Source organism: Megalobrama amblycephala, linkage group LG6, assembly GCF_018812025.1.
Source record: "Megalobrama amblycephala isolate DHTTF-2021 linkage group LG6, ASM1881202v1, whole genome shotgun sequence".
NCBI classification, from domain to species: domain Eukaryota; kingdom Metazoa; phylum Chordata; class Actinopteri; order Cypriniformes; family Xenocyprididae; genus Megalobrama; species Megalobrama amblycephala.
The window spans coordinates 10,503,056-10,521,246 of record NC_063049.1 but is presented as its reverse complement, the minus strand read 5'-3'; the positions used below and the strand labels follow the sequence as shown (position 1 = coordinate 10,521,246).

The 18,191-nt window shown below is 38.4% G+C and overlaps 1 protein-coding gene across 6 annotated transcripts in view; it reads left to right on the top strand.

The window, feature by feature from the left end:
- kalrna (kalirin RhoGEF kinase a) overlaps positions 1 to 18,191 on the top strand; it is a 320,600-nt gene that overhangs the window by 140,085 nt on the left and 162,324 nt on the right. For 5 of the 6 annotated variants that reach the window (XM_048192910.1, XM_048192911.1, XM_048192909.1 and 2 more), the window contains 4 exons: positions 2,090 to 2,204; positions 8,824 to 9,016; positions 9,256 to 9,768; positions 13,572 to 13,694. In XM_048192910.1, the coding sequence (XP_048048867.1) occupies positions 2,090 to 2,204; positions 8,824 to 9,016; positions 9,256 to 9,768; positions 13,572 to 13,694 (944 nt within the window). The remainder of the gene's footprint in view (positions 1 to 2,089; positions 2,205 to 8,823; positions 9,017 to 9,255; positions 9,769 to 13,571; positions 13,695 to 18,191) is intronic. The other variant, XM_048192914.1, reaches the window with a different exon arrangement.

The window sequence follows — 18,191 nt, the reverse complement described above, 5'->3', positions numbered from 1 at the left end:
TCCGAGTAGGTCTCAAACCCCAGCCCGATCGCTGCTGGCATGCGAGGCGAATGGACTGACAATGACGCTAAACACCTCATTCTCTAACGGTCGTCATTGTGCAGTAGTTTAACTGCAAAACTCTCACTGTTACACACAGAATGCGAGTGGATGTCTGTTTATTACACCTGATGTGCAAAAAAAATGCTTCATGAAAAATAAAGCACAGATGATGAACGAACAACATGGAAGCATAAAAAAATGAACGTACAATACACAAGAGTAGATACAAACAAGAGTTCGTTGTTAGCCACAAACAGCATAGCAGCTCCAGACAATCAAAACCCACTGTTACTCACATGAGTAGTGGGATCAAAGCAGCCTACGCATCTGTTTTCAGGCCTTCCCACTTAGCTCTCTCTAGCACTTGAAAGCTTTTCTAATATAAACGTGGGTCCTAAAGCACTTGCCCAGTCATAAACCTTCATTCCAGTGATATTCTTTTGAGCTGTTTTGTATCGTGTCCCATCTCTCGTTCTGCAGTTTTTTTTTTTTCTAATTTTCAAATCTCCCTTCTCGGCCGCCATACGCCCCCTAATGCTGATTGGTTACATGTTTGTTGTTGGTATCAGCCCAACTAACTTCCAAACAGTGTAGTTGAAAAAATGGATATCCCACCTTTAACGATCAGTCTGTAATCCCACCCACTTTGAAGTGGTGCTTAACTGGAATGGAAAAGCAAACCGAAAGTAAGCGAGCCAAGCCGTGCCAAACCGAGCCAAGTCGTTCAATGCAGTAGAAAAGTGCCATTTTGTATTTTATGAGAAAATTATTGAATATAACATTGAAAGGTTAATGGTAGAGGTTAAGGTTATTTATTGGGATGTTAACTAAAGGATCAATCAACTGATCAGAAAATAATTAGATTAATCATAACAAAATAAACAATAGATTAATCAACTAATCATAAAAATAAGCAATAAATTAATCCTTCATCAAAATAATCGTTAGTTACAGCCCTAGTGTATTGTGAAAAGTGCTACACAAATAAATTTGACACACAACACTAAAATAATGCAATAAACACTAAATAGCAAAAAAAAATAACATAAAACACTCTAATGTATATATGGAGCCCCTAAGGGGACATGGTGATGTGAAAAAATATGAGATTTGAGGAAAAATGTTTTTTTCACATTTTTGCGAGAGAATGCAAAAGCATTGAAATATAATTTTTCTTCTCATCTTGCCTGAGCCTGAGAAGTCACCTGTAGGAGAAAAAAAATGCCCGCTAAGCCATTGTCCAGTTTTTAAATTATAATCACAGATTCTCTCGGTTTAACAAATCATGCCCATGGATTAATAAATCGTACCCATGAATTTCCAATCCGTGCGCTCAGATTTGCAAACTGTACTTTTGTTTTTCTATCCATACCCACCAAATGCAGTCCGTTCCAACTGTACTCACGGTTTTGTGGCCCGTCCCTCATTTTAGAAATCTCTAGTCTATCTACACAAGAACAGAAGAAGCTTCTTGTTCTGTTAATGAATCCTTTTTTTTAATATTATTTTATTGTGTATTATTAAGTTGAATACATCAAACGTCTTAACTTCATGCTTAAATTCTAGACTTGAATTTATTTTGGGGACGGGGTGGAATAGACAACAATTTACTAAGAATTATGTGCGTCATAATCTTATTTGTGATATTCTAATACTCTTACTTTATATAGACAGGAGTTGGAGTACTTTCAATAATAAAAAAATAAATAAATACATTTTTCCCCAGCACTTTTTACAGTCAGCCAAGGAGCATAAGCATCCATTCGTTCTTCAGCACCAAATTGTGATTTGTTAAACTGAGGGAACAAGAATCTGTGAGTACAGTTTATAAACTGAGTGGATGAATTACAAAACCATAGCCACAGATTTCCTTTTTTTCTCCTACAGGTGACTTCCCAGGCTCCATACCTTTAGGAGCTCCATAAAAGTACATACATCTACAGCTTAAAACAGCTGTGATGCTCAGAAATGCTGTTTTTGTTGGAAGCTCACTAGACATAGAGTGTCATGTGTGAAAGGCTTCATGTTCTCTCTGGGTCGTTTGCAGGAGGTCGTGATAAGAGAGGTGGCCCCATCCTGACCTTTCCCGCTAGGAGTAACCATGACAGAATAAAACAAGAGGACCTGAGAAGACTTGTAACGTACCTGTCCACTGTGCCCAGGTGAGCTTAATATTAATGTGTCGATTAACATCTCAGAATAAGCAAACTGCAAAGCTGACATGAGCATTACGGATGTTAATGTGTCTATCTTTGCCTGCTCCCCCCAACCCCCTTTAGAGCCATGACCCAGATGGGAGTGAGGTTCAGGGGCGTGAGTGTAATGAAGGCCAGCTAGTAAGAACTGTGTGGGTAAACCTCAAGAGGCACATTAGAGGCTGCAGTCTTTAACGTCCTTGTTAGGGTTCCCACCTCCCATGCTGGAAACGGCAATTTAAATCCCGCTCGGAGTGGGTCGAGTGGGGCTGGTTACATTGGTGCCGTGACCCGGATGAGAGTGAGGTTTTTAGGGGGTGGGTGTAACGGAGGCCAGCTAGTAAGAGCTGTGTGGATAAACCTCAAGAGATATGTTAGAATCTGCAATCTTTAGCGTCCTTGTTAGTGTGCCCACCTCCCATGCCAGAAACGTTGGTTCGAATCCCACTCGGAGAGGGTTGAGTAGGGACTGGTTACACTGGTGCCGTGACCCAGATGGGAGTGAGGTTTCGGGGGTCGAGTGTATCAGAGGCCAGCCAGTGAGAGCTGTGCTGGGAAACCTCACTCTCCTGGCCTCAAGAGGCACGCTAGAGGCTGCAGTCTTAAGCGTCCTTGTTAGAGTGCATTGCTTCCAATGCCGGAAACGTTGATTTGAACCCCACTCGGATTGGGTCGAATAGGGCTGGTTACATTGGTGCCGTGACACGGATGGGAATGAGGTTTTTAGGGGCTGAGTGTAACGGAGACCAGCTAGTAAGAGTTGTGCGGCTAAACTTCAAGAGGTGCACTAGAGGCTGCAATCTTTAGCATCCTTGTTAGCGTGCCCAGCTTCCAGTGCTGGAAACGCTGATTCAAATCCCGCTCGGAGTGGGTCGAGTAGGGCTGGTTACATTGGTGCCGTGACCCGGATGGGAGTGAGGTTTTTAGGGTCTGAGTGTAATGGAGACCAGCTAGTAAGAGCTGTGCGGGTAAACCTCAAGAGGTGGACTAGAGGCTGCAGTCTTTAGCATCCTTGTTAGCGTGCCCGCCTCCCATGCTGGAAACAGCGATTCGAATCCTGCTCGGAATGGGTCGAGTAGGGCTGGTTACATTGGTGCCATGACCCAGATGGGAGTAAGGTTTTTAGGGCGTGAGTGTAATGGAGGCCAGCTAGTAAGAGCTGTGTAGGTAAACCTCAAGAGGATGTTCTAGAGGCTGCAGTCTTTAGCGTCCTAGTTAGCGCACCCGACTCCCATGCCAGAAACGATGGTTTGAATCCTGCTTATAGTGGGTCGAGAAGGGCTGTCTACATTGGTGCATTGATTTGGATGGGACTGAGGTTTAGGGTGGTGAGTATAACGGAGACCAGCAAGTAAGATCTGTGCGAATAAAGCTCAAGAGGTGTGTTAGAGGCAGGGGTCTTTAGCATCTTTGTTAGCGCACTCGCCTCCCAATGCCAGAAACGACGGTTCAAATCCAACTTGGAGCAGTGCGAGTAGAACTGGAGGGACGCTAAAATTTTTAATTAAATACAATTTATTATTTATTATTTTAAAAGTCGTAGAAGTGTATTAGTTGATTTATATCTGTTAACATTAATTAAAATATCTTGTTTAAAATATAACTGGATCCTTTGCATTAAATTGCCAGGTCTGGTATTGTGCATGTTTGTTTATGTGTGTGTGTGTGTGTGTGTGTGTGTTTCGGGGCTGGTGTTATGAATACAGCTGTCCTCACTGGGCCACTGATCAATGCTGTCACTGCCCTCAAATGACAGCATCAAAGTCTGTGAGCTAAGCTGTGAACAAAGAAGGACTTAATACGAGTTTAATTAGGGGAAAGAGAGAAAGAAACTTAAAAAAAAAAGAAATTGAAGGGATGGAGACCCCCGTCTCTTTAAGCATTTCCCACAAGCCATGATTCATCATCAGAGCTCACAGTGTTTTGATGTGTCGGTGCCCACAGGCATCTGAGCTTCTGTCCCCTTCAGCTGCTCTTTAACGCAAAACAGCTTTAAAGTTAATGCAGATGAAATGAAAAGTGCAGTGCTGGTTCACTGAGAGGTATCAGTTACACGCGTTTCATGACGTGATGTGGTTAAGTGTCTGAAACGTGTATTTAACATAGGAGGATCTGAATGACGTGTTTTGAAAGCATTGTTCCTCCACGCTTTGCATTAACTGGGCTTTCCATTTTGTCAACCAAAAGATATCCTCATTAGCAAGAAGAACAAGTCATCCACATCCATTATGGATGTATAAATATCACACTAGACACAGAACCCGGCCCAGTTCGATTTCCACCCGGGAGCAGTGCTTGCATCATCAGTGTCGGATCAGTGTAAAGCAGTGCAGGCTGCTGGTTTGGTGAAGAGGGAAAATCAATGTTATTGAGTCAGCGTGCTAACCTCCCTTCAGGCTATGATTCATGCTCTATGCTTCCTGCACTGGCACATGATATAGTGTTTGTGACACGCTCTTTTGATTCTTGTCTGCGTTCGTGTTCACCTTAAAATGAGTATTCTATCATCATTTACTCACGCTCATGTTGTTCCAAACCTGTATGACTGATTTTCTTCTGTAGAGCACAAAAATAAATGTTTTGAAGAATGTAGCTCTTTTTCATACAATGAAAGCATACTTTCAATTGGAGCTGTGAAGTAGTATGTCCAAATACATAGTATTCAAAAAACAGTAAGTGAAAAGTACCCGGACAACCTACTACTCACGGCGTGATTCTGCGTATTCAATGGACACTTTACTATCCCATGAGGCCACATGGCAGGTCATATGACAGTAACAACATGGCGGATGTAGTACATTTGAATTTCATATGTACATGTAGTACATTTGAATTTCATATGTACTACACACAGGGGCGTTTCCTCCGAGGAGGCAAGGGAGGCAGTGCCTCCTCAAAAAAAAAAAAAAAAAACAGGATGAGAAATTAATCCATATTACATATAAAACAACACAAATATTACAAATTATGACATTAAAAAGAGCGCAAGTCACTCTATTTTCACTCAGTATTTCTAAAGGAGCACTGACCAACAGCGACACCCGCAGGTAAAGTTACAGCAGGAGTCTTGCCTCCCTTTGCTTTCATAGAAAACCATAGGAAACCATTAGACCCCCGGCGTGCGGATGGGTTTTGTGGGAGGTAATTGAGAATGAATGGGGGAAAGTCACGTGAGAGGAGGCAATGTCTTCATCGCGCTATAATTGGATGTAATTGGTTATGATTAGGATGTGATTGGTTTGTGAGATAAATCTCCCCTCTTGTTTATGTGCATGTTCAGCGCATCAGTTTGAATGAACAAATGATGGCGTCAATGGGAAGACTAATTGAAAAGTGTAAACAGATCACCCAGTTAGATATCACTGCTTTATTTGTCCTGTCACAATAAAATTTGAAATGGACTGAAAACATGATGACTGCGGGGGTTTTTAGTGCAATCAGCTTGGTGAAATTAAAAATACATCTTCGTGTCTGTGACAGACGGTGTTTACGGAGCATGACTGATGATCCAAAATAGCCTAAGTTGACTATTAAAAAGAAAAACATCCATACACAAATAAAATATATTGTTTAAACTATTATTGCCTTTAGTTATTTTTTTGGAATGAATGTAGAAATGCTTAACACACTAACTTGATGAGATTGACTTGGTTTTGATAAATAGAACATTACAATACATTGTTAACCCTTCAGGGGTCTGAGGATTTTTGGGACCCTGGAGAAGTTTTGACATGCCCTACATTTGTGCTTTTTTCAGTTGTTCATAAACATATTAATGGAAAAAGTGTCATTCCACCTCGCAGGTGGAGCTCATTATCTCTCGCGTCACCGGCCTCACGCCGTTCCCTCATGGCTCTCGCCCACCCTGCTCGCCACACACATGAATTTACATTTGATTCATAAAAAAAAAAAAAAAAAATGTGCCTCCTCATTTCAGACCACCACTGCATGACACTGACTACACACATTCATACTATATAGAACAGTGGTCGCCAACCCGTTATATGAATGCATCTCTAAAAGGAATTACTGTCTTCAGAAAATTTTCGATGGCAATGGCATTTTATTTTCCTCTTACCTCCGAATAAAGTAGCTAATTATTAGCGCAGTTCAGCTTTGTTTACAGCGGTAACCAAGGAAACGCTGTATCTCTGCTGCTCCATAAGCGCCACCTGCTGTCAGAGAGTGAATCTGCATCTCATTCAGTCTGCTGTTTTTGTTTCAAGCTTTTTTGTGTGTAGCATTTATAATTTCACAAATATAAAGTCAGACCGTTCTGTTTTTGCTTTAAATCTTGAAATTAAATCTAATTCAAATAATAAAAAAATAAAAAATAACTGCTCATGCCACGTGCATAGCTACTTTGTTTGGATTGTGATTAAAAAGCAGTGGTTCCCTCTAATTTGAAATGGCTATGTATTTTTGTTTATTATAATAATATTAATAATAAATATCTGCAACCAGTATCAGAATCGGCCAATTTGCTTGTAAAAATAAATAAATAAATAAGTCAGAATCTAAATTGGCCATGAAAAAAATACTAAATACAATCTGGGCTGTCTTTTTCTATCAAGTAGATCTTGTCTTTCATAAAGGTCGAGGTCAGGGATCTTGGGCTTAAAAAGGTTGGTGACCACTGATATAGAACATACTTTTTAACGTGACATGCAGACAAAAAAAAAAAAAAAAAGATATAATGGAATTAAGAATTCGTGGCCATGTTTTATTATTGTACTTCATTTTGTCATTTTATGTAAATTGTAACCATGTTGTACTGAGTTGTTCTCTCGTTTTAATTAAATTAAAACAAAATAGCACAACTTGGCCAAGATTTAACAAATTCATGGGAACAGATTCCTAATTTTGGGGTATAATTTCTTGTCCCCCTCTCTGAAGCAAGAGAAAAGATTTCTCACTGCATTGTTCTAACTGCAGATCTTCACACGTTTTTGCCACAGCAACAACACTAATAGATAGAAAATCATCTCTATCAAATGTTTTTGTGATAAATAAAACAAATGATAACGAGGTCAGTGATGGCATTTGGTGAATGTGCAAGTTCTTTGTTTTTCTTAATTTGGGTTGCGTGGGATGAAGACTCAAGGCTGTGTTGAGTGTTTATGTTCAGCGCTTGAATTACTCAACACAAAGTCGACAGCGTGGCTTTGGCAGTAGTTTGTCCCATCGCAGGAGTAAAGTGTTAGAATTTACGGCTGTTGTTTTTGACAAGTTTCCCACTCAGACCTTAGAATGGAAGGAAATGAGAGAGAGGCTTATATGTGCCATTATGTAGTTCCGAATCACACAGCGTTTGTGCTGACTTTCTGTCATCTTTATTTCTCTCTTTGAGGCCTATGGAAAGCTGTGTTGTTAATTTTACCATCACTGAATCACTGGAGGGTTATTTTTATCTTCCAATCTCTGCGCGCTACCTCAAAAGCATGAGCCAGAAATAGAAGCTGTGCTGTTTCCGCTTAACCTGATGAGAACAATCCTCCAGGAACTCTTTAAAAGGTGCCTAAACAAATGACCCGTTTATGTTCCAAGCTGACATTTCGTAGAAGAGATTCTGAGTGATATCATTTATATGGAAATTCAAGAACTAAAGTGGCTTAAATGCATTAATGAGGCAAAATGTGCAGCACTTTCTGGTCTGAAGGACACACTCACTCCTCTCTCTTGCTCTCTCTCTCTCTTTGTCCTTTTCTGTGGGTCAAGTGACTCATTTAATATGAGTCAGACAGGAATACTCATCAAAAGTGGCCCATACTCAATATTGTACTGTATAGGAAGTGCATAGAAGACAAATTTGAGCATTTGAAAAGACAATTTTCAACATGTTGTCATGGTCATATGATTAGTTCCACCAGAAATCAGAAAAAGGCCATACACTATAATGCTTGAAAACATTAATGTGAGTACATGTGTGAAAGGCACCAGATGTATATGTTCCCTTACACCTTAACCCACCCTTAAGGCAGTCGCGAGATGGGGGCGGGGAGCACGAGAATTTAAAGGGGCCGCAGCCTGAATATTTAATGATGCCCCAAAATAGACAGTTAAAAAAATTAATAAAAAATAATCTATAGGGTATTTTGAGCTGAAACTTCACAGACACATTCAGGGGACACCTTAGACTTATATTACATCTTTTGAAAACATGTTCTACGGCACCTTTAAGTGTTTTCTACATAATGGTTTTCTATGGGAGGAAAACATTTAATTAAACGTTCATATTCTGGGCTGAACTGCTTTTCTGTACATAGTATATTTATTAGTTGGCTATGACCTACTGATTGCAATTTTTTATGATTAATCGTGCAGCTTTATCTGCAACTGTTGGGTAGCTGAATTTTGTGAAGCAAATTTGACAATCTATAAGATGTCTTCAGTAAGCACTCACAACGTCAAAGATCAATGAAGAAAAAAGGAAAGATTTCAAACAGTATTATTATTAGTAGTAGTAGTAGTAGTAGTATTAATATTTTTATCATACTTAGATGTCTAGTAAACTAATAATTACTTATTAATTGTTGCATTCCTTCTGGTATGTTTCTAGAAATCTCTCCTTCTCTCTCTGTTTCAGTGAGGACGTGTGTAAGCGAGGTTTCACTGTGATTATTGATATGCGCGGTTCTAAGTGGGACCTGATAAAGCCGTTACTGAAGACCCTGCAGGAAGCGTTTCCAGCTGAGATCTGCGTCGCTCTCATCATCAAACCAGACAACTTCTGGCAGAAACAAAAGACCAACTTTGGCAGTGCCAAGTTCACCTTTGAGGTAAAAAATGCAATTATTGAGGATCTGTCTTCCCCATTCCAGACTCTAAAGTATCATCCTCTGCTTGTCTGCACAAAATTTGTTTGTTGATTTAGCTTAAAATATATTTTAATGTTAAAATATCAAACTTCATGTTTCCATCATGTTATAATTCATTCATGGCTCACATCAAACAAGAAGTAGACCATCTTTACTTTCACGCTAAACTTACATGTCTATGTCTCCCTTCTCGCTGACAGACTAGCCTGGTGTCTGTGGAGGGTTTGACCAAACTAGTGGACCCGTCTCAGTTAACAGACGACTTTGAGGGATCTCTGGAATATAATCATGAGGAATGGATTGAGCTCAGGGTCGCTCTCGAGGAGTTCCTGGCCAGTGCTGTTCACCTCCTCTCCCGCCTGGAAGATCTGCAGGAGATGTTGGCTAAGAAGGAGTTCCCGGTGGACGTGGAGGGATCTCGGAGACTCATCGATGAGCACACTCAGCTGAAGAAGAAGGTGATGAAGGCTCCAGTGGAAGAGCTGGACCACGAAGGCCAGAGACTCTTGCAGTGTATCCGCTCCAGTGACGGCTTCTCAGGGAGGAACTGTATTTCTGGAAGTGCCGACTTCCAGAGTGTGGTTCCGAAGATCGCCAGTCTGCTGGATAAACTCCACAGCACCAGACAGCACCTGCACCAGATGTGGCACCTAAGAAAACTGAAGCTGGATCAGTGTTTTCAGCTCCGACTGTTTGAACAGGATGCAGAGAAGGTAAGTGACCATGGGTTTAACCTAGTTCGAATTGATTAAATTATGGATGTTTATGGTGTGTGTGCGAAAGTAAGTTGGACTATTTGGAAAAAATACATATATTTTTATTTTTTGAAGGTATGCTATTACACCAAGAGTGTTCCCAAAACTTTGGTTTATTTCAATTTTTCACACATATAGATCACAGAAATGGATAACACTTTACGATACGGTCTTATTTATTTTCATTAGTAAATGCATTAGCTAGCATGAACTAACTATTTTTACAGCATCTATCAACCTTTGTTTATAAGAATACATTTGTTTATTGTTTATTCATTAGTTTACATTGCATCTAGTTAGTTCACATTGCATTAACTAATGTTAACAGATAAAACTTTTGATTTTAATAATGTATTAAAAATTAACATAAGCTAAGATTAAAAAATAGTTTACTGTTAGTTCATGTTAACTAATGTAGTTTACTAGTCTTTGAAATGAGTAGAAGTCAGGGTCGCCTTAAGGTGGACTCGGGTGCTCTTTATTAACACCGCACTGGTGTGTAATCAAACAAAAACAAAACAATGGCAAGGAAATAGCAAAAGTCCAAATCATGATTCAGGATATAAAACCAGGAACCATGTGTAGAGTGCAGAAAAGAGTATAGAGAATGACCAGATATGCTCTTTTTTCTATTCTGTTTTTTTTTTTTTTTCAAGGTTTGAATTCATTGTAAAATACAGATGAATACATAAAATGCATTACAATCTGAAATCATTTATTTAACATTGGTATCTTGTACAGTATCATATTACTTTAATCCCCCATAAAAAAAAAGCCACTCAAGATCAGACACAGACCCTGTTTACACCTGGTCTTAAGATGCAATTTTGTCGATTCAATCACAAGCGGACAATGCTAAATACAGGTGTAAACAGGGTCTAAAACATTTTAAGCTTGTCCACTTTCGACCATTTCCAGAGGCAGTTGAAAACACATTAGACCAGATTGCTTTCATAGTGTAAACGCTCATTTAGTCGAATGTGGTTCGAACAGCTGCTAACGACTGTGTACTCTCCGCCCACTGGCTTAACGTTATGGAAAGCGCGCTACCCAGACAGGATTTAAAGGATTAGTTCACATTCAAATAAAAATTTCCTGATAATTTACTCACCCCCATGTCATCCAAGATGTCCATGTCCTTCTCTCTTCAGTCGAAAAGAAATTAAGGTTTTGGATGAAAACCATAATGGGCTTCAATGGCCTCCAAACGGTTGAAGGTCAAAATTAGTTTCAGTGCAGCTTCAAAGCATTTTACGAGATCCCAGATGATAAATAAGGGTCTTATCTAGAGAAACCATCACTCATTTTCTAAAAGAAAAATTAAAATTTTATACATTTTAACCATAAATGCACATCTTCAACTAGCTCTCTTCTTCTTCTTAATTAGAATTACGGCAGTGTAGACACTGCTAAGTGTATTACTGCCCTCCACAGGTCAAAGTTTGAACTAAATTGTCATATACAATATGCTAGTTCAATAGTATATAACAATGAGTTCAAACTTTGACCTGTGGAGGGCAGTAATACACTTTGCAGTGTCTACACTGCTGGAATTCTAATAGAAAAGAAAAAGAGAGCTAGTTCAAGATGAACATTTATGGTTAAAACATATATATATATATTTATATATATATATATATTTTTTTTAGAAAATGAGTGATGGTTTCTCTAGATAAGACCCTTATTCCTCATCTGGGATTGTGTAGAACGCTCTCTGTAGATTTTTCCATTGTCTTCGGGCGCATTTATATGTAAATTGTGCAAGCTTATTTTGTCCATTAAATCAAAACATCTGAAAAAGTTCATAAATTTACCCATCCATAGACCCTCCCCTCAAAGAAATCGGGACAGAAGTGGTTGAAAGTGGACGAAAGAGACGGAGGCCCATACTGAGCAAAAAATGCAGTTTGGTGCAGATGGTATTTATATGGCCAAAAAGTAAGATTAAATTCCGATAGCTTGTAAGGCATATCAATGAGATCTTTATAAGAGAATAACAGGCTTACATAAAATGCACATAAATATTGTCACTCAAAATCTCCCAACATGTCTTAGGTATTCTTACGTTTATATTATAAAAATCAGTAAAGATTTCACAGCAAAAAGACACGTGTACCACGACCTGAAGGCCCTTTACTTGCTAAAAAGTATAAACTATGAATCAGATGACAGAAGGCTTGTATAGATTGTGCACAACAGGTTTTTCAGCTTTTTAGGGTTTAAGGGTTAAGAGTGTGACCTCACACTAACTCCACCCCACTTCATGATAACAGTGAGTTTTGAGATAATTCAGACATAAGGTGAAGGGTCAGAGGGCCGCTCACAGGGGCCTGTCGATACTGAGTACACATAAGTGCTTTGTTCTGATGATTTCGTTTCGTTCAGAGCACAGGCGTTTATTTTTAGCTACCGCACACACAACCTTTCACTCGTCGCGGGTGAACATGATTGAACATCATTTGTCTGTCATTGTGCCAGGCCTCCTTATGTCAAAAGGCTAAGAACAAGCAGTCATTCTGCTAATTAATACCTCCGTCCAACTTCTCTTAGAAAGAGCCCAGACCTATTAGATTAAACCATCCATTTAATATAATAGGAATCCAGGCAGTCAACTAGATTATCAATCATGCTGTCTCTCAGCTCTTATCTTGATTACAAGTACAATTCATTTGCAGTTCTAATTAAATATTTATTTAGGACAGTTATTCGGTATTGAAGGATAAATTGTTTATAATTCAGAAAGCAGTGGAGGGCACGGCGGTGAAACATGTGGACAGAATTTTAATGACTTTGGTATTTGCATATTGTTTATTATTCATTATGTTGCATTTCCATCTGTTAATTAAAGCATGTTTATGAATTAATTCATGCAATACGTATTTCTCTAAAGCTTTGATGTGTAAAATATCTACAGTCGCAGCAACAGTATATGATTTAGCATGAATTTTTGCATTAATTGGCCATAAAATTTGATTTGTCTCATTGTTTGGACTCCAGGTTAAATGACTCCTGACTCCAATTAGCTACAGCAGAAGTCAGCTTACAGATTTAGATACCTTTTGAAAAAGCATTAAGAATTTGTCATGGATTTGTAAATAAATTAGTCATAAAATGCGGTCTGATCTTTAAGGTGGAGAAAATCAAATAATATTTAATGACTAATTTATACAGAAATCTATGATAAATCCTAAGGGTTCACATACTTTTTTCTGCAACTATGTAGCTTACAGTACATGATGTCACAGATGGGAACTCTGACATTGACAAAAAAGGCATTTATGTTGCAGATTGTGTTAAAAAATATTGCTAGACGAATGTTCCAGACAGTGTAAATCCTTTAAAAGCTCCTACAACTGATATCTGTGTTTTAGCACAGCATTTTATCAACAAGTGGATTTATCTTAATTAGAAGGATTGCCATGACAACACAGCAAACTTCCCAGCAAACCTCGCTAGTTGTACACAATAATCCGTCATTTTTTCCTATTACAACACAAAACGCTGTTAATCCAGTGATGTCTCCCTATGTTAACATGCTTATCTGAATGGATTTCTTATCGTCTGCTTAAACAAAACGTTGAATTTTTTACATTTGTAATTCTGTTATCTGTCCTGAGCCTGTCGTACGCTAGTCTGTGTGTTTGATTAATTATGTGTGCTGTCTATTTAATCATAAACCCCCAACCGTAGTGATGTGTAAACTTCATAAAGTAATTGTTCAGGATTACATCTAATGACTTTCTGTTCTCGTCTCTCTGTAGATGTTTGACTGGATCAGTCACAATAAGGAATTGTTTCTTCAGAGCCACACAGAGATCGGTGTGAGCTACCAGCACGCTGTGGAGCTACAGACTCAGCACAACCACTTCGCCATGAACTCCATGGTATGTCATTCTGAAATGATGTTTGTAGAAATTTTGCACAGTGTCGCTATTTAAAGTTCTAGTTTTGTATAAGCTGGCGATTTCATATGAACTTGTACAATATAACTCGTATGAAAATGTACAATTTGTAAGTAAAACATCACCTTGAAGGTCCATCCCTAAACCCACCCCTAAACACAACCCTATACAAATTCATTCCAAATCATTAAATACAGTACTTAAGAACAGTAATGAGATTGTGTTAAAGGGATAGTTCACGCAAAAAATAAAATTCTGTCATCATGTTCATCTTTGGACCATTAAAATATTTTTGTCCATCAATTAAAAGTCCACAAAACCAAAATTGGCAAGGCAAGTTTACTTATATAGCACATTTCATAAACAATGGTAATTCAAAGTGCTTTACATGAAAAAGAAACAAATACATAAGAACAAAAATGGAATGAACAGGAAACAAATATATGAGCCTTAAATGCCCGAATCACTAAGTTCGGGGTTCCCCCTATCTGATGTGGAAGAGACAGAGTCCTGTTCACGGTGTCACTGGATCTGACCTTATCCAGTGCTTTACACTCCCTGTAGGGGTATCTTTACACAGATACACCACCTTCGTGTCCTACGCCACTTTTCGTGTACTTGTATTGGAGTGCGTTCGATGCGCTGCCTGCCATTAAGGGCTCCCAGTGACTTCTTACACTATCAAAACTATATGATCATAAATATCATAAAGCTAGTATAATTTATGTATGTAATCCATATGAATCAAGCAGTTCACTCCAAGTCTTTTTTTTCAAGTCACTTTATAAACAGCAGCTCAAAAATGCTTGATTGATGTATGAAAAAAGATGAGGTTTTCAGCCCAGTCTCATTAGAAAAACGAACCTGTGGGAACATTTTTGCAAAACGAAAATACGTAGCGCCATGTACGTTTTGTGACACTTTCAATGTGAAATGTCCACTGAGTGGTGCTAAAAGCGTGTTCAGTTTTTTTCCGAAACAGATGAACGTGAATATGGTACGTTTTTTTTACGTTGGTTTTATACGTATCACCGCAGTTCTGATTTGAAATGTCCGGTGAGTGGCGCTAATGCTCCATAATATTTAAAAATAGTGTACCACAAACACTACACCAGGGGTCGGCAATTAAGTTACTAGTTTTGCCACTAGATGGTGGGCCAGAACATAGTCAAAGGATAATTTAAGATTAATTTAAACTGTTCCAGTGTCTTTTAACTGGTAGTGAGCTGTTACTTTGTCTTAAATCCTGTAGTAGGACAGTCATTAGCAAAAAGCCACATTTGTGTGGCAGCGTCCAGGTTTTACACTGGATAAATTAATAAAGCAGAGTAGTGACATGTAACCTGGCAAGTGTCTTCATTCACCATCTTGAAACACAGACCTCCTTGCTAAAACACACATATGTGGGAGATGCGGAATGGATAAAATAACTTGAATAAGCCCATTAATGGCATGTTTGAGTCATGCTCTTAATGAACTAGCCTGTTTTATTTCTTCTTTCCATATTGTGAATAATAAATATGTAACATTTTAATTTGCTTGTTACACAATGGAGCCTAACTTATTGTAATTATTTGACGTAGCCTACTTTTACACTTATTCCTTGGCATCCTCACGTACTAATTTTTTAAAAAATTGTTTGCCTGCTGGAGGTATGCTATTACGTCGTGTACAGAGTGAGATGTTAACATTGATGCTAGCTGGTGAGAGAAAATGGCACTATCAAAGAATCTAAAGAGGAAAGTTGACAGCGAAAATAGGGCATACAAAGAAGAATGGAAAGACAACAATGCGTTTATCCTACCTAATTTTGTGAATGCAAAGCTGGTGTGTCCTATCTGCAATGAAGTTGTTTTCAAACAATATAAAACACCGACACCAGACGCGAGTGGCGCGACGCGATGCTACAAAAGATAATAGAACCCAACATGTACCAAAATGTATTTGTTTTCAAATCGTGCACTTTGGTAAAAGCGTTTTGAGATCATAACATATTATTGTGCAATGAGGTATGAAAACAAGTCTTTATTAATCTATAATCTGACCCTGTTATCGTAACTGTGTATGAAAACAATTAAAAGCGCTTGCTGTTTTACTGCCTCTAGTGTTCATTTCTGGTGGAAACTGCAGTGATATGTACGTATTGGTACGTATTTTGCGACTTGCAAAAATGTTCCCACAAGTACGTCTTTCCATGAAACCAGGTTTGAGGTTTTTCTTGTGCGTCAAACAAGCTTGGTTGAGCTTCTGTTTAACATATTTGATGTCATGTAGGAAATATTGTACTTTCTCAATGAACGCACATGAATGTTACCTCAGAGTCATAAATACAAGTGGGAAACTCTGGATTTTTTGAGGGTGTTTCAGTGAGAAAACATGTCGGACGCAATGGATGCAGCATCTGTATTAACACTTTCCCCACCATTTATGACAAACCGCTTCCCCACAATCGTCGAGTTTTTCCAGCAATCCATGTTTTCACTGTTGTATAGTAGGGGGTGCTGTTACGAACCTTCTGAAATAGCAAGGAATCTCCAGATCCAAAAACAAGTGAAGAAAAAGCAGATAGAAGTTGTTTAAGCACAAGTAAGCTGACGTGATCACCAAACTTTCAACAGCATATAAAACAAAACTGAAAAATGTTGAAGCCTACGAAGAGGTATACATCTGCAAGCTTTGGGGGTGTTGATGGACTCAGTCTACTCCATCTGTGTTTTGATCATTGTTTTGAATCCGATCTGGACAAACTCTTTGATGAAAATGATTTTCTTTTCTTTTTTTCTTTTTTTTTTTGTTATTTGATAAAGAATGAATGAAGCTAGAATAAAATGTTTCTAGGGGCCATGAAAGTTTTGTAAGTATGATCAAAAATGCTGGCGCTGGCTAGCAGTTTAAAAATAAAATGCTGGTGGTGAAAGAGTTAATGGTAAATTTGTGTGCACACAAATGGATGGACAAAAATGATTAGAGAATATTAAAAATATCTTCACTTGTGTTCTGAAGTTGAACAAAAGTTTTATGGCTTTGGAACGACATGAGATAAATGATGGCAGAATTTTTATTTTTGGGTCAACTATACCTTCAGGTTGGTTGAGCTGGTCAAATGTTCCAAGTCGTATTGATGAGCATATTTAATCAGATCAACCAGTTTCCCACTAGCATAGCCAGGGTCGTCTATCATCTTTTATGCAGCTAACGCGGCCTGATTGGTTCTTCAGTGCACACGGTAGGCATGTCCTGAAACTCATTCTTCAGATCACTGTCTCTGTAATTCCTGTAGTCTGCTCAGCAAGCCAGAATTCCTCCTACCACTTTAATCAACCTCCCAGTCATCTGATCTCAGAGACACAAACACACTCACACTGTTCATTCATCCTCCTCTTCTTTATCCCAGCATGAATGTTGCTTTATGCCTCATTAGGCTTTGGTTTTAATATGAGTCCATTTATATTCGTGTTGTCATTAGTCTGATCTGGTTAAGAGGTCTCATTTCCCCAACAGTTCTCTTGGTAGTAACTGTGAGAGAAAGATGAAATATCTAGTTCAGTCATAAAGCTGTAGATCCTTTACATGCAATCTGCTAGCAATCACATCCTTTACTACATGGTACAAGACCGGCCTCTGCTAAATCTGGAGCCAGTAAGATTGCTTGCTTAACATTTAAATAGTATGGCTCAGTGTCCGCTGTAAGCAGGTCCTGCAATAGAGTTCCTCTGAAAACCTCCACCTCCCCCAGCTCCACCTGTATAGATAGAGCTAGACCAAATTATGGTCATATGCTAAAACTATTCAGAGAATTGTCATGATTTAAATACATTTATAAAATGGATAGTTCAGACTGCATGAGCTGCACTAGACCACATATTTTACTGTAGGCTATATTATTGCAGCAAACTGCTATGATGCTCAGCATCTGTACAGTGTTGTACAGTTTGTAAAGTTGTACAGTTCAACTAGTGAGTTATATTATTTGATCGATTGTTTATTCCAATTATTACCATTAATAACTAAACTAAACATACTTGTGCCTAAGAACACCCTAAACCAGTGGTAAAATCACTGTAGTGCACAACCACCAGTGATTTATCCCTTGTAAGAAAGAAGTGTGAGTAATTGTACTGAATGTGTACTTATAGTGTACCTAAAATCTTTAAAAAAGACTTATATGTACTTATAGATAATATAATAATAATTAAATACAAACCCGATTCCAAAAAAGTTGGGACACTGTACAAATTGTGAATAAAAACAGAATGCAATAATGTGGAAGTTTCAAATTTCAATATTTTATTCAGAATACAACATAGATGACATATCAAATGTTTAAACTGAGAAAATGTATAATTTTAAGGGAAAAATAAGTTGATTTTAAATTTCATGGCATCAACACATCTCAAAAAAGTTGGGACAAGGCCATGTTTACCACTGTGTGGCATCCCCTCTTCTTTTTATAACAGTCTGCAAACGTCTGGGGACTGA